General features: G+C 42.9%; 1 protein-coding gene across 10 annotated transcripts in view; it reads left to right on the forward strand.

Moving 5' to 3' along the window:
- Positions 1-14,442, forward strand: part of ABHD18 (abhydrolase domain containing 18) — a 69,902-nt gene extending 55,460 nt beyond the window's left edge. For all 10 annotated transcript variants that reach the window (XM_033215221.1, XM_033215227.1, XM_033215228.1 and 7 more), the window contains 5 exons: positions 466-555; positions 1,780-1,881; positions 6,772-7,150; positions 9,724-9,886; positions 13,867-14,442. In XM_033215221.1, the coding sequence (XP_033071112.1) occupies positions 466-555; positions 1,780-1,881; positions 6,772-7,150; positions 9,724-9,886; positions 13,867-13,918 (786 nt within the window). In that variant the 3' untranslated portion in view covers positions 13,919-14,442. The remainder of the gene's footprint in view (positions 1-465; positions 556-1,779; positions 1,882-6,771; positions 7,151-9,723; positions 9,887-13,866) is intronic.
- The last annotated feature ends 1,909 nt before the right edge of the window (positions 14,443-16,351 follow it).

Consider the following 16,351-nt stretch of genomic DNA (forward strand, 5'->3'; position numbering starts at 1 on the left):
TAATCACACACATTACATTATTTTATATCTATTATATAATCTGCTTTGTGGTTCCCTGAATTCTTTGCATACTCAGTGCACCTCAATGGTCTGTTTTATAGTTGTGATTTTGCTGTATCTGAGTAAGTCACTTAAGTAATGAGTGTGTTTACCCTGCTGCCCAGCATCTACATCTCGGCATCTTTGCTCCACATTTACACAGTAGAAAGTAGCTCTCAGTGAATGGTCTTGAGGTTATTAAAGTTTTCTATTATATTTTATTGCTTTCTAAGGGGGAAATTAAATGTTGTTGAATTTATGATTTGGGAAGTTTAATGAGGTTGCTAGACATTCTCACAAATGTTTGCAGACTTTGTGTTTATCTGACCGCCTTACTGCACTGAATGCTTATTAATATTAAATATTTTTATTTTACTGAATAGAAACTCTAAACAGAAGCTCTCTAAACTATCTGTTATATTACAGATGGCTTCCTTAGCGGTATCCAACTGGCCTAAGCCCATGCCATTGATTCCATGCCTGTCTTGGTCCACAGCATCTGGGGTCTTCACTACGGTAATTTAATTGTAATTAATATTAGGTAGCGGCCGGTCGCGGTGGCTCAAGCCTGTAATCTCAGCACTTTGGGAGGCCGAGACGGGCGGATCACGAGGTCAGGAGATCGAGACCATCCTGGCTAGCACGGTGAAACCCTGTCTCTACTAAAAATACAAAAAACTGGCCGGGCGAGGTGGCGGGCGCCTGTGGTCCCAGCTACTTGGGAGGCTGAGGCAGGAGAATGGCCTAAACCCGGGAGGCGGAGCTTGCAGTGAGCTGAGATCTGGCCACTGCACTCCAGCCCGGGCGACAGAGCAAGACTCCATCTCAAAAAAAAAAAAAAAATATTAGGTAGCTATATATAATTAGAGGTAATTGTTTTGGGGATCCCCAAAACCACCCTCAGCTTTGGTGATTCATGAAAGGAATTATAGGACTCCTGAGTCCTATGATGATATAGTTGTAATCATGATTAAGGCTTAACTACAACAAAAGAAACCAAGAACAAGCTTCCGAGATTCCTCTCCTAATGGAGTGTTATAGTTCATGCTTAATTCTTCCAGCAATAATTATTGACAATAAGTGCAAAGCGCTGTCCATCAGTGAAGCTCCCCTGAGCCTCGCAGTCCAGAACTTTTATCAGGGGTTAGTGACTTGGATAACTTCTGCCTGGCATGCACCAAAAATTCAGAAGGAAAGCAGGTGTTCAGCAGAAACCGCATTGTTTATATAAGCAGTTTAGATACAGTGACCGAGTCTTATCTTTTAGGAAAAGTTTTATATAAGTATAGAAAGCTGTTTATTGGTCCATTTCCGAGACTCCAGTTAAGGGCCAAACTTACAAGCGGGCGAAAGATAGGCAGTCTCAGATCGGGAGCGGTGGCTCACACCTGTAATCCCAGCACTTTGGGAGGCTGAGGCTGGTGGACCACCTGAGGTCAGGAGTTCGAGACCAGTTCTGTCTCTACTAAAAATACAAAAATTAGCTGGGCATGGTGGCACATGCCTGTAGTCTCAGCCTCTTGGGAGGCAGAGGCAGGAGAATCACTTGAACCCGGAAGGCAGCGGTTGCAGTGAGCCCAGATAGTGCCATTGCACTCCAGCCTGGGCAACAGAGTGAGACTTCGTCTGCAAAAAAAAAAAAAAAAAAAAGATAGGTAGTCTCACACAGTAATAATAATAAAAGTATTGGACAAATTGCCTTATGATGTGGTTTGATCTTAATTTAGCTTATTATTTCAGGGTGTGTTGAGTAAATCAATTAATTGGCGGGAGCTGGAAAAGCAATATTATACCCAGACAGTTTATGAAGAAGAAATTATTCACATGCTTGAATACTGTGGAGTAAGTATTTCACTTTCCACCCAACATTGGTGGAGGGGGGGAAGTTGATTGTATATTTAATGATTCAGATTTTTAAAGAGAATAGCAAATTTTTAAAAACATAGCTGTACATACTGTTTTTTAATTTCAACAATGTTTAATTTTTTCCGGGCATGGTGGGTGACACCTGTAATCTGAGCACCTTGGGATGCCCGAAGCAGGTTGATCACTTGAGGTCAGGAGTTTGAGACTAGCCCAACCAAACCCATCTCTAAACACCATCTCTGTAAAAATACAAAAATTAACCGCATGTGTTGTTGGATGCCTGTAATCCCAGCTATTCAGGAGGCTGAGGCAGGAGAATCTCTTGAACTTGGGAGTTGTAGGTTGCAGTGAACCAAGACTGTGCCACTGCACTCCAGCCTGGGTGACAGAGTGAGACTCTTTCTTAAAAATAAATAAATAAAAATTATTTTAAAATAAAACACAGATACAGAGAATCATGCAAAGCAAATATGTGGTTTACTACATTTATTAAAAGGCAAACACGGCCGGGCGCGGTGGCTCAAGCCTGTAATCCCAGCACTTTGGGAGGCCGAGACGGGTGGATCACAAGGTCAGGAGATCGAGACCATCCTGGCTAACACGGTGAAACCCCGTCTCTACTAAAAAATACAAAAAACTAGCCGGGCGAGGTGGCGGGCACCTGTAGTCCCAGCTACTGGGGAGGCTGAGGCAGGAGAATGGCGTGAACCCAGGAGGCGGAGCTTGCAGTGAGCTGAGATCCGGCCACTGCATACCAGCCTGGGCAACAGGACGAGACTCCGTCTCAAAAAAAAAAAAAAAAAAGGCAAACACTGTAACTACTACCTAGGTCAAAAATAAAACTTGACCACCCAAACCAGAAACCCCTTCAAATGTGTCCTAATCACAAAGCCTTCCTTCCTGCATTGTTAGTAATCATTATCCTTGTGTTTATAGTAATTACTCCTTCTGCTTTTAAAATAATTTTATTATCCAAATGTGTATCTGTAGACCCTATAGTTCTTTTATTTGAAGTGCCTTTAATAAGTTGCCTTCTGACAGAAAACTAAACACCGCATGTTGTCACTCACAGGTGGGAATTGAACAATAAGAACACTTGGACACAGGGCGGGGAACATCACACACTGGGGCCTGTCAGGCGGTGGGTGGGGGGTTGGGGGATGGATACCATTAGGAGAAATACCTAATATAAATGACAAGTTGATGGGTGCAGCAAACCAACATGGCACGTGTATACCTATGTATCAAACCTGCACGTTGTGCACATGTACCCTGGAACTTAAAGTATAATAATAATCAATCAATCAATCTGTAAAAAAAGAAAAAAAATAAGTTGCCCTACATCCCTTTATGTTCCTTATAATTTATTTCATGAAGAATTTAGGTTATTTGACCTGTAGGGTTTCTCACAATCTAGATTTTTCTGTTTGTGTTCGCATGGTACAGTTCAGCATTTTGCTCTACATTGCCTGAAAATTGGCAGTTGGATCTAAATAAAGGCTTGATTAAACTCATTGTTTTGATTTCTTTCACAAGGCTATAGGAAACACATAATATCTGATTTTCTCTTTTTTTATGATGTAAGCCTCTACTGATGCTTGCTGACTGTATCAATACATTGATGGTTGCTGATATTCTATTATTTCTTTTTCATGTATTAGTTTGAATACTTTTATAGGGAGACACTTACCTCATATATTATTTAGTTACATGGTAGTTCAGTTTGTATAAGAAAGGCAGTTATGATAAATGCTTGATTTTTTTTCTGTAATTTACCAGTTTTCAAGATGATGAATTGGTTTCGTATTACTCTTCAAAAGTGATCGATCCTTTTCTTTTTTTTTTTTTTTTTTGGCTGTCGCCCAGGCTGGAGTGCAGTGGAATGATCTTAGCATCTCAGCTATCAGCTCACTGCAACCTCCGCCTACCAGATTCAAGCAATTCTCCTGCCTCAGCCTCCTGAGCAGTTGGGACTACAGACACTCGCCACCATGCTCAGCTAATTTTTGTATTTTTAGTAGAGATGGGGTTTCACCATATTGGTCAGGCTGTTCTCAAACTCCTGACCTCAGGATCCACCCGTGATCCGCCCGCCTTAGCCTCCCAAAGTGCTGGGATTACAGGTGTGAGCCACCACGCCCGGCAATCCTTTTCATGAATTTAAGTCTTTTACTGTTTGAAAGATACTGAGACTTTTTTTTTTTTTTTGAGACAGAGTCTCGCTCTATCGCCCAGGCTAGAGTGCAGTGGCCGGATCTCAGTTCACTGCAAGCTCCGCCTCCCGGGTTTATGCCATTCTCCTGCCTCAGCCTCCCGAGTAGCTGGGACTACAGGCGCCCGCCACCTCGCCCGGCTAGTTTTTTGTATTTTTTAGTAGAGACGGGGTTTCACCGTGTTAGCCAGGATGGTCTCGATCTCCTGACCTCGTGATCCGCCCGTCTCGGCCTCCCAAAGTGCTGGGATTACAGGCTTGAGCCACGTGCCAGGCCCCTGCTACTGAGACTCTTAAGAAACTTTGAAAAAAAGAAATCTTTCTACTATCAATGAGGACTTTTTGTTTATAATTAAATCACTGTAAACCTTACTCTTGTAAAGTAGGTCTATCTTTCGTAACTTCAAAAGGCAGTTGATTACTTGCTTAAGGACTTTATTACAAAATAGCTTTATCGGGGCCAGGCATGGTGGCACATGCCTGTAATCACAGCACTTTGGGAGACTGAGGTGAGAGGATCACTTGAAGCCAGGAGTTTGAGTTAAGTTGTAAGGAAGGGATCCAGTTTCAGCTTTCTATATATGGCTAGCCAGTTTTCCCAGCACCATTTATTAAATAGGGAATCCTTTCCCCATTTCTTGTTTTTGTCAGGTTTGTCAAAGATCACATGGTTGTAGATGTGTGGTATTATTTCTGAGGGCTCTGTTCTGTTCCATTGGTCTATATCTCTGTTTTGGCACCAGTACCATGCTGTTTTGGTTACTGTAGCCTTGTAGTATAGTTTGAAGTCAAGTAGCGTGATGCCTCCAGCTTTGCTCTTTTGACTTAGGATTGTGTTGGCAATGCAAGCTCTTTTTTGGTTCCATATGAACTTTAAAGCAGTTTTTTTCCAATTCTGTGAAGAAAGTCATTGGTAGCTTGATGGGGATGGCACTGAATCTATAAATTACCTTGGGCAGTATGGCCATTTTCATGATACTGATTCTTCCTATCCAGGGACATGGAATGTTCTTCTATTTGTTTGTGTCCTCTTTTATTTTGTTGAGCAGTGGTTTGTAGTTCTCCTTGAAGAGGTCCTTTACATCCCTTGTAAGTTGGATTCCTAGGTATTTTATTTTCTTTGAAGCAGTTGTGAATGGGAGTTCACTCATGATTTGGCTCTCTGTCTGTTATTGGTGTATAGGCACGCTTGTGATTTTTGCACATTGATTTTGTATCCTGAGACTTTGCTGAAGTTGCTCATCAGCATAAGGAGATTTTGGGCTGAGAGGATGGGGTTTTCTAAATATACAATCGTGTCATCTGCGAACAGAGACAATCTGACCTCCTCTTTTCCTAATTGAATACCCTTTATTTCTTTCTCCTGCCTGATTGCCCTGGCCAGAACTTCCAACACTATGTTGAATAGGAATGGTAAGAGAGGGCATCCCTGTCTTGTGCCAGTTTTCAAAGGGAATTTTTCCAGTTTTTGCCCATTCAATATGATATTGGCTGTGGGTTTGTCATAAACAGCTCTTATTATTTTGAGGTACGTTCCATCAATACCAAATTTATTGAGCGTTTTTAGCATGAAGACAGCCAATAATTTTTAATTCTGGTTAGTTCAACCAGAGAAAGGGATTTGGGGAAGCTGGTGTCCTCTTCTGTTTGAATTTACGTTACTCATTTGTAATACTTTTAGAAGTTCAAAGGTTAAGGCAGATCATGGATTTCAAAACTTTGGCTGTAAAAAAAAAAAAAATGATGCAGGCTAAATGATACCCTTTACTGTTAAGTAGGAAACAGCAATAAACTGTAAGTCATTTATCTTAGTCCTGAGTTACATTTTGATGCCTCTTTCTTTTTTTAAAAAATTATGAGGCCAGGCGTGGTGGCTCACGCCTGTAATCCCAGCACTTTGGGAGGGAGGCGGGTGGATCACTAGGTCAGGAGATCAAGACCATCCTGGCTAACACGGTGAAACCCCATCTCTACTAAAAACACAAAATACTAGCCGGGCGTGGTGGCGGGCGCCTGTGGTCCTGGATGCTCGGGAGGCTGAGGCAGGAGAATGGCAGGAACCCGGGAGGAGGAGCTTGCAGTGAGCCGAGATCGCGCCACTGCACTCCAGCCTGGGGGACAGTGCGAGACTCCTTCTCAAAAAAAAAAAAAAATTATGGTAAATATATACAACATGAAATTTACTATCGTAACCATTTTTAAGTGTATAGTTCAGTGGCATTAAGTATATACATGTTGTGCAACCATCACCACCATCTATCTCCAAAACGTTTTTATCTTTTCAAACTGAAACTTACCCATTGAACAAAACTACTCATTCCTCCCTTCTCCCAGTCTCTGGCAACTGCCATTCTCTTTTCATCACTATGAATTTTACAACTATAGGGACCTCATATGAGTGGAATCATACAATATTTTTCCTTTTGTGTCTGGCTTATTCACTTAAGATAATGTCTTCAGTGTTCATCCGTGTTGTAGCATGTGTCAGAATTTCATTCCTTTTAAGACTGAATAATGTTTAATTGTTTGAATGTACCACATTTTGTTTATCCATTTATTCATTGATGGACATTTGTCTTTTCTCTTTTTTTTTTTGACAAAGTTGTTAATAAACCCTATTTTATATTAAATAATGTTTTCTTTCATATGTTCAGACAGATTCTTTCAAAATGGGACAAGAGTTTGTGAAATGCTTCACTAGCAGTACAGACAAGCTAACTAACCTTAATCTGGTTTCCAGAACTTTAAATTTAGATATAACAAACCAAGTTGTATCCCAAAAACCTGCTGACTGCCATAATTCTAGTAAAACATCTGTCAGTGCAACATCAGAAGGACTCTTGTTGCAAGATACCTCTAAGATGAAGTGCTTCAATCAAACACTTTCAACCAACAAAAGTAGTTACACAAGTTGCAACCCTCAGTCATACCACCTACTTAGTAAACAACAAAGAAGAAACAATCTTCGGAAAGAATCTTTAATATTTATGAAAGGTGTCATGGATGAATGTACTCATGTAGCAAATTTCTCAGGTACTAATTTTTATATGAAATTGAGAATATTTGCTGATGTGTAAATATTTGTGAAACATTTTAAAGGATGCTTTATAAGATAATTTTATATATTTCAAGGGTATATTTTTTTGTTGGCTCCAGAATATGTTTGCAAAGATAAGTTGCTTTACTTAAATGTATCACATTCTATCTATGAAAATTTAAGATTATCTTATTCATTAAAAAACACACTGGACAGCTGGGCATGGTGGCTCATGCCTGTAATCCCAGCATTTTGGGAGGCTGAGGCAGGTGGATTGCTTGAGCCCAGGAGTTCAAGACCAGCCTGGGTAACATGGTAAAACCCTGTCTCTACCAAAAAAAATTACGAAAAAGTAGTCATGTGTCGTGGTGCGTGCCTGTAGTTCCAACTACCTGGGAGGCTGAAGTGGGAGGATCACTTCAGCCCAAGGAGATGGAGGTTACAGTGAGCCAAGATCACACCACTGCACTCCATCCTGGATGACAGAGCAAGACTCTGTCACACAGACACACAAACACACACTCTGGAGCTGGTCACAATGGCTTACACCTGTAATCCTAGCACTTCGGTAGACTGTGGTGGGAGGACTGCTTGAGCCCAGGAGTTTGACACCAGCCCAGGCAACATAGTGAGACCCTGTCCCTACAAAAAATATAAAAAGTAGCTGGGTGGCCAGGCCCAGTGGCTCATGCCTGTAATCTCAGCACTTTGGGAGGCTGAGGCGGATGGATCACTTGAGGTCAGGAGTTTGAGACCATCCTGGCCAACATGGTGAAACCCCATCTCTACTTAAAATACAGAAATTAGCTGGGCATGGTGGCAGACGCCTGTAATCCCAGCTACTCAGGATGCTGAGGCAGGAGAATCACTTGAACCCAGGAGGTAGAGGTTGCAGTGAGCAGAGATCATTCCACTGCACTCCAGCTTGAGTGACAGAGCAAGACTCCATCTCAAAAATAAATAGGCTGGGCACAGTGGCTCAAGCCTATAATCCCAGCACTTTGGGAGGCCAAGGCGGGCAGATCACCTGAGGTCAGGAGTTCAAGACCAGCCTGGCCAACATGGTGAAACCCTGTCTCTACTAAAAATTAAAAAATTAGCCGGGCATGGTGGCAGGCGCCTGTAATCCCAGCTACTCAGGAGGCTAAGGCAGGAGAATCGCTTGAACCCAGGAGGCGGAGGTTGCGGTGAGCCAAGATCGTGCCATTGCACTCCAGCCTGGGGGACCAGAGTGAGACTCCGTCTCAAAAAAATAATAAAATAAATAAGCTAGGCCGGGCGCGGTGGCTCAAGCCTGTAATCCCAGCACTTTGGGAGGCCGAGACGGGCAGATCACGAGGTCAGGAGATCGAGACCCTCCTGGCTAACACAGTGAAACCCCGTCTCTACTAAAAATACAAAAACTAGCCGGGCGAGGTGGCGGGCGCCTGTAGTCCCAGCTACTTGGGAGGCTGAGGCAGGAGAATGGCGTAAACCTGGGAGACGGAGCTTGCAGTGAGCTGAGATCCGGCCACTGCACTCCAGTCCAGGCGACAGAGCAAGACGCCGCCTCAAAAAATAAATAAATAAATAAATAAATAAACTAGCTGGGCGTGGTGGCACATGCTTATAGTCCCAGCTACTCAGAGGCTGAGGCAGGAGGATCCTTTGAGCCCAGGAATTCAAGGTGGCAGTGAGCTATGATTGCACCACTGCACCGTAGCCTCAGTGACAAAGTGAAACTCTCGTCTCCCAAAAAAACAAAACGAAAACCACTAGATTGCTGACTGTGGTGGCATTCACCTGTAGTCCCAGCTACTCAGGAAATTAAGGAGGGAAGATCACTTGAGCCCAGGAGTTCAAGGCTGTAGTGCACTATGATCTTGCCCGTGAATAGCCACTGCACTTCCGCCTGGGCAACATAGTGAGATCCCATCTTTAAAATAAATTATTGAGGTGATGCATACCTCATGTACTCTGATGTGATTATTATGCATTGCATGCCAGTATCAAAATATCTTACATCATGTAACCCATAAATATATACACCTACTGTGTACCCACACACACAAAAGAAAGAAATTAGTTAATTTTAAAAAACCACAGTATTAGGCCAGGCGCAGTGGCTCAAGCCTATAATCCCAGCACTTTGGGAGGCCGAGATGGGCAGATCACGAGGTCAGGAGATTGAGACCATCCTGGCTAACACGGTGAAACCCCGTCTCTACTAAAAAATACAAAAAACTAGCCGGGCGAGGTGGCGGCGCCTGTAGTCCCAGCTATTCGGGAGGCTGAGGCAGGTGAATGGTGTAAACCCGGGAGGTGGAGCTTGCAGTGAGCTGAGATCCGGCCACTGCAGTCCAGCCTGGACCACAGAGCAAGACTCAGTCTCAAAAAAAAAAAAAAAAACCACAGTATTTTGTATCATTTTTAGAATGTTTATCTCGTACTGGAGATGAGTAATGTAGCCTATTATAGTTGATTTTTAACTAAATCAAAAATGTTTGACGAATGTTTTATTTACTACATTGTGTGGTGTTTTTTATTTTCTAATGTGTATATGTTGAATTTTTTAAAATCCTATACCTAGTACCAGTTGATCCAAGCCTCATTATAGTGGTTCAAGCCAAAGAAGATGCGTATATTCCACGAACAGGAGTTCGAAGTTTACAAGAAATTTGGCCTGGTTGTGAGATCCGATACTTAGAAGGGGGTCATATTAGTGCTTATCTTTTTAAACAAGGACTCTTCAGGTAAGATGGCTGGTCTAAACAGCTAATTCGTTCATTTGTTGTTTGTTTTCTGGATTTTTTTGCTTCAATAAATATAAAAGATTAGGTATTTTTATTATCTGTTTCAATCTTTGAATTCCCCCCTCACCTCCCACAAATCTCACATTTAGTTACTTTTCCCTCTTTCCTAGGATTTCATCTTCTTCTTTTCTTTTTCTTCTAGAGAACTAGGCATGATGCATATCATAGGCATGCTTTATCGTGTGGCTTTCCCCTCTTCAAATATTAATGGCCACATATTTTAGGATGTGAGAAGGACGACCACGGCTTGTTAAAGTTGCTTTGGTGCATCAAGAGTTTTTTCACTCTATTCTGATGTTTTTTCAGAATGGCCTGAACATCTGTGGAATAATTTAGCAAAGTTTTTCAGTTAGCAAGTGAATATTGAACCTTAAATAAGAAGTGCTTTTGGCCGGGTGCGGTGGCTCAAGCCTGTAATCCCAGCACTTTGGGAGGCCGAGACGGGTGGATCACAAGGTCAGGAGATCGAGACCATCCTGGCTAATACAGTGAAACGTCGTCTCTACTAAAAAATACAAAAAACTAGCCGGGCGACGAGGCAGGCGCCTGTAGTCCCAGATACTCGGGAGGCTGAGGCAGGAGAATGGCATGAACCCAGGAGGCGGAGCTTGCAGTGAGCTGAGATCCGGCCACTGCACTCCAGCCTGGGCGGCAGAGTAAGACTCGTCTCAAAAAAAAAAAAAAAAAAAGAAGTGCTTTTAATGTTAACAACTTTATATGACTCCACTATTTTAGTTAGAACTTATAAAAACTTTTATGCTAGCCGGGCGCGGTGGCTCACGCCTGGAATTCCAGCACTTTGGGAGGCGGAGATGGGCGGATCATGAGGTCAGGAGATGAAGACCATCCTGGCTAACACTGTGAAACCCCGTCTCTATTGAAAATACAAAAAAAAAAAAAAAATTAACCAGGCGTAGGTGGTGCATGCCTATAGTCCCAACTACTCGGGAGGCTGAGGCAAGAGAATGGCTTAAAACCCGGGAGGCGGAGCTTGCAGTGAGCCAAGATTGTGCCACTGCACTCCAGCCTGAGAGACAGAGCAAGACTCCGTCTCACAAAAAAAAAAAAAACCTTTTATGCTAAAACTACAGTTTTCTGGTATTCTGCATTATTGGAACATATTCATCATGTTATTATTAATGGTTAAATAAATTAGTTCACATAAATGATTAGATCAGTGCCGTGTCCATAAGTTGAAAAAAGCTGCCAACTGGATAACTATCTAATGGAAGAATTGTATGTGATATGTTTGACTTGTTTTAGCTCTTGTTAACGTAAGAAATAATTTTTGTATGTTGTTACTTATCTAGCTCAACTTACAAATGTCACCTTTTTGAGAAATAGACCAATTCTTCAAGTCTGTCATGTCTTGAAGGATATAGTAAACCTTTCTTTTTATAGTATGATCTTTTAAGAAGTATTCATGCGGCATTTGAGTCCCTATTGGTGAGTGAGCAGACTATCTAATACTCATTGGCCCTCTGGCACAACAAAATTAAAACAAATAAACAGGCCAGGCGCAGTGACTCACGCCTGTAATCCTAGCACTTTGGGAGGCCGAGGTGGTTTCACCGTGTTAGCCAGGATGGTCTCGATCTCCTGACCTCGTGATCTGCCCATCTCGGCCTCCCAAAGTGCTGGGATTACAGGCTTGAGCCACTGCGCCCGGCCTTGTTTTTTCTTTTTTTTTTTTTGAGCCGGAGTCTTGCTTGTCACCTAGGCTGGAGTGCAGTGGCGTGATCTTGACTCACTGCATCCTCTCCCTCCCAGGCTCAAGCAATTCTCCTGCCTCAGCCTTCCAAGTAGCTGGGATTACAGGCGCCCACCACCACAGCCCGCTAATTTTTGTATTTTTAGTAGAGACGGGGGTTTCACTATGTTGGCCAGGCTGGTCTTGAATTCCCGACCTTGTGATCCGCCCACCTTGGCCTCCCAAAGTGTTGGAATTACAGGCGTCCACCACCACACCCGGCTGATTTTTGTATTTTTAGTAGAGACGGGGTTTCACCATGTTGGCCAGGCTGGTCTTGAACTCCTGACCTTGTGATCCGCCCACCTTGGCCTCCCAAAGTGCTGGGATTACAGGCGTGAGCCACTGCGCCTGGCCTAGACATGCATTTTCTTAAAAGCCTGGAGGAAAGATATGAAAAGATTAATAGTGGATGTGAGTGATGGGATTATGATGTTTTCCCCTTCCCATATTTTGGATTTTCTGACTATTCTGCTATGAAAACGTAATATACAATAGAAAAAAAAACAGGTTTAGAAAAAAATATCTTGTGAGTGGGGCAGGGTGTCACAGGACTATAGTTCCAGATACTCAACAGGCTGAGGTGGGAAGATAGCTTGAGGCCAGGAGTTTGAGGCTGCAGCGTGCTACGATTGCACCTGAGAGTAACCACTGCACTCAAGCCTAGGCAACATAGTGAGATCTTCTCTCTAAAAAAAAGAAAGAAAAAATACCTTATGGAAGATAAAATTTGTCTATTCCTTTTCAATTGAAATATTAAAATACTCGGTAAAGTTAATGTAGGAAACCAAGGCTTTTTAATTTTTTTTTTTTTTTTTTTTTTTTTTTTTTTTTTTGAGACGGAGTCTTGCTCTGTCGCCCAGGCTGGAGTGCAGTGGCCGGATCTCAGCTCACTGCAAGCTCCGCCTCCCGGGTTCACGCTATTCTCCTGCCTCAGCCTCCGGAGTAGCTGGGACTACAGGCGCCCGCCACCTCGCCCGGCTAGTTTTTTTGTACTTTTAGTAGAGACGGGGTTTCACCGTGTTAGCCAGGAGGGTCTCGATCTCCTGACCTCGTGATCCGCCCGTCTCGGCCTCCCAAAGTGCTGGGATTACAGGCTTGAGCCACCGCGCCCGGCCGGCTTTTTAATTTTAAGTAGCTAGGAACATGTTCATAGTAAATGAAAAGCATCTATATCATAATCTGTGAAACAGAATCTTACATTCTGAAAAGTTACATAATTAATTTTCAACAAAGTGGTGATAAATCAGTTCCTTTTTCTTTCATAATTTATTTTATACACACACATCACACACATATGCCACTGTGTGTGTACATGTATGTGTGTGTGAATATATATATTCTAAGGCACAAAAAAGTGCTTCAGAAAAAGATAATGCTTCTAGATCCATCAAAATTGGAAATATGTTTGATGTTTTCCAGTAGTGGTGATAAAGTTGCATGCATCTGAGGCAGGCGGATCAGTTGAGGCCAGGAGTTTGAGACCAGCCTGGCCAACATGGTGAAACCCCGTCTCTACTAAAAATACAAAAAGTTAGCAGGGTGTAGTGGTACATGCCTGTAATTCTAGCTACTTGGAAGGCTGAGGCATGAGAATCACTTGAACTGGGAGGCAGAGGTTGCAGTGAGCAGAGATCATGCCACTATACTCCAGCCTGGGCAACAGAGCAAGACCCTGTCTCAAAAGAAAAAAAAAAGGCCGGGCGCGGTGGCTCATGCCTGTAATCCCAGCACTTTGGGAGGCCGAGGCAGGTGGATCACGAGGTCAGGAGTTCAAGACCAGCCTGGCCAAGATGGTGAAACCCCGTCTCTACTAAAAATACAAAAAAATTAGCCGGGCGTGGTGGCATGCGCCTGTAATCCCAGCTACTCCGGAGGCTGAAGCAGAGAATTGCTTAAACCTGGAGGGGCGGAGGTTGCAGTGAGCCGAGATTGCGCCACTGCACTCCAGCCTGGGCAACACAGGGAGACTCTGTCTCAAAAAAAAAAAAAAAGTTACATGGATTCAAACACCCATTCTGAGGAGGGTACACTGCCTGTTTCATAGCTATTTAGAGAGGATGTAAAGTTGCAAGCCACAGATAAATTTGGAAATAACTTACGGTAAAGGCATTGTTTGTCCCCCCTTTTTGTTAGTTACTTAGAGTTTTTCTTTCATATTTAATTTTAGACAAGCCATCTATGATGCATTTGAACGCTTCCTCCAAAAATACGCTAACTAATTGGATTATTATATGTAACCAGTGTGGCCAAGATGTTTCTTACAAAAGGAAGCTTCATCCTATGATCATGTGAAGGACAAGCAGACAGCACTAATATATCTAATCGCTATCAATGTAGTCTGGAATTCATTGTTACAGATCCGTTAACTATAAACTTCGAATACCTTTGAATAATTTCAAGATAATATTTGAAGTAAATAATGTTAAAGTATTTTTATTATTGTTCATTGGAATCCTATATACTCAATGTTTAGTTTGTTGTTACTATCTATGAAAACTAAATTTTTAATCATGAATAATTTATTAAATTAACTAAATTTATTCATAGAAACTCTTCTGGGTTTTAGTAAAATTGCTAAATCAAACCAAGATTTTAATATATCAGCATTTACTTTGTACCCTTATAACATTTCACTATTGACTTTATTTGAAAAACATGTTTATTTTTTGAATGTATGGTGAATTCATAATCTTGTGTTCAACTAATTTTCTGCTGTGGAAATAAATACTTATGATGTATAAAATCAGTGTTAACTTTGAATTATAAAATATCCTGACAGTCGGCTGGGTGTGGTGGCTCAAGCCTGTAATCCCAGCACTTTGGGAGGCCGAGACGGGCGGATCACGAGGTCAGGAGATCGAGACCATCCTGGCTAACACTGTGAAACCCCGTCTCTACTAAAACATACAAAAAACTAGCCGGGCGAGGTGGCGGGCGCCTGTAGTCCCAGCTACTCGGGAGGCTGAGGCAGGAGAATGGCATAAACCCGGGAGGCGGAGCTTGCAGTGAACTGAGATCCGGCCACTGCACTCCAGCCTGGGCGACAGAGCGAGACTCCGTCTCAAAAAAAAAAAAAAAAAAAAAAAAAAAATCCTGATAGCTTCATAGATAAGTGCTTTTCTTTCTTTTCTTTTTTTTTTTTCTTCTGTTTTTGATATGTACCTCTATTTGAATGCAAGTGCTTTTAATGATCAAAGTGAGTGACAGGGTGCAGTGGCTCACACCTGTCATCCCAGCACTTTGGGAGGCTGAGGCAGTCGGATTACCTGAGGTCAGGAGTTCAAGACTAGCCTGACCAATATAAACCCCCTCTTTACTAACAGATACGAAAAATTAGCCAGGCATGGTGGCACATGCCTGTAATCCCAGATATTCGGGAGGCAGGAGAATTGCTTGAACCCGGGAGGCAGAGGTTGCAGTGATCCGAGATCCCACCATTGCACTCCAGCCTGGGCAACAAGAGTGAAACTCCATCTCAAAATAATAATAATAATAATAATAATCAAAATGAGTGTTCTGCAGATAAAATGCATTAGACTTTGCTAGACTAAAACTTTACTAAAGATTAGGATTTAAAAAAAAATGCCAGTAGGCCGGGTGCAGTGGCTCATGCCTGTAATCCCAGCACTTTGGGAGGCTGAGGTGGGTGGATCACAAGGTCAAGAGTTTAAGACCAGCGTGGGCAACATGGTGAAACCCTTTGTCTACTAAAAATACAAAAAAATTAGCCGGGCATTGTGGCGTGTGCCTGTAATCCCAGCTACTCAGGAGGCTGAGGCAAGAGAATTGTTGAACCCGGGAGGCAGAGGTTGCAGTGAGCTGAGATCGCACCACTGCACCCCAGCCTGGGCAAGAGAGCAAAACTGCATCTCAAAAAAATAATAATAAGCCGGGCATCGTGGCAGGCACTACTCAGGAGGCTGAGGCAGGAGAATCGCTTGAACCCTGTTGGCAGAAGTTGCAGTGAGCCGAGATCGCACCATTGCACTCCAGCCTGGGAGACAAGAGCAAGACTCAGTCGCAAACCAAAACAGAACAAAATGCCAAGCTTATTTCTCCCTACGAAAAATTTTCAATTCACAAAAATGGAAACATTGGAAGACCTGTTCCAGTAACTGATGGATACTGTGTCTTTTTTTTCTTTTTTTTTTTTTGGAGACAGAGTCTTACTCTGTGGCCCAGACTGGAGTGCAGTGACATGATCTTGGCTCACTGCAACCTCTGCCTCCTGGGTTCAAGTGGTTCTCCTGCCTCCACCTGAGTAGCTGAGATTACAGGTGCCTGCTACCATGCCCGGCTAATTTTTGTATTTTTAGTAGACACGGGGTTTTACCATGTTGGCCAGCCTGGTCTCGAATTCCTGACCTCGAGTGATCCGCCTGCCTTGGCCTCCCAAAGTGCTGGGATTATAGGCGTGAGCCACCACACTCGACCTGACATTTTATTTATATTTTATGTTACATTATGTTATGTTATGTTATGTTATGTTATATTTTTGAGACGGAGTCTCGCTTTCACCCAGGCTGGAGTGCAGTGGCACGATCTCGGCCCACTGCAAGGTCCGCCTTCCAGGTTCACGCCATTGTCCTGCTTCAGCCTCCTCAGCAGCTGGGACTACAGGCGCCCGCCACCACGCTCCGCTAATTTTTTAT

The sequence above is a fragment of the Trachypithecus francoisi genome, unplaced genomic scaffold (assembly GCF_009764315.1).
Source record: "Trachypithecus francoisi isolate TF-2019V2 unplaced genomic scaffold, Tfra_2.0 Lachesis_group1, whole genome shotgun sequence".
In the NCBI taxonomy this organism is placed as follows: domain Eukaryota; kingdom Metazoa; phylum Chordata; class Mammalia; order Primates; family Cercopithecidae; genus Trachypithecus; species Trachypithecus francoisi.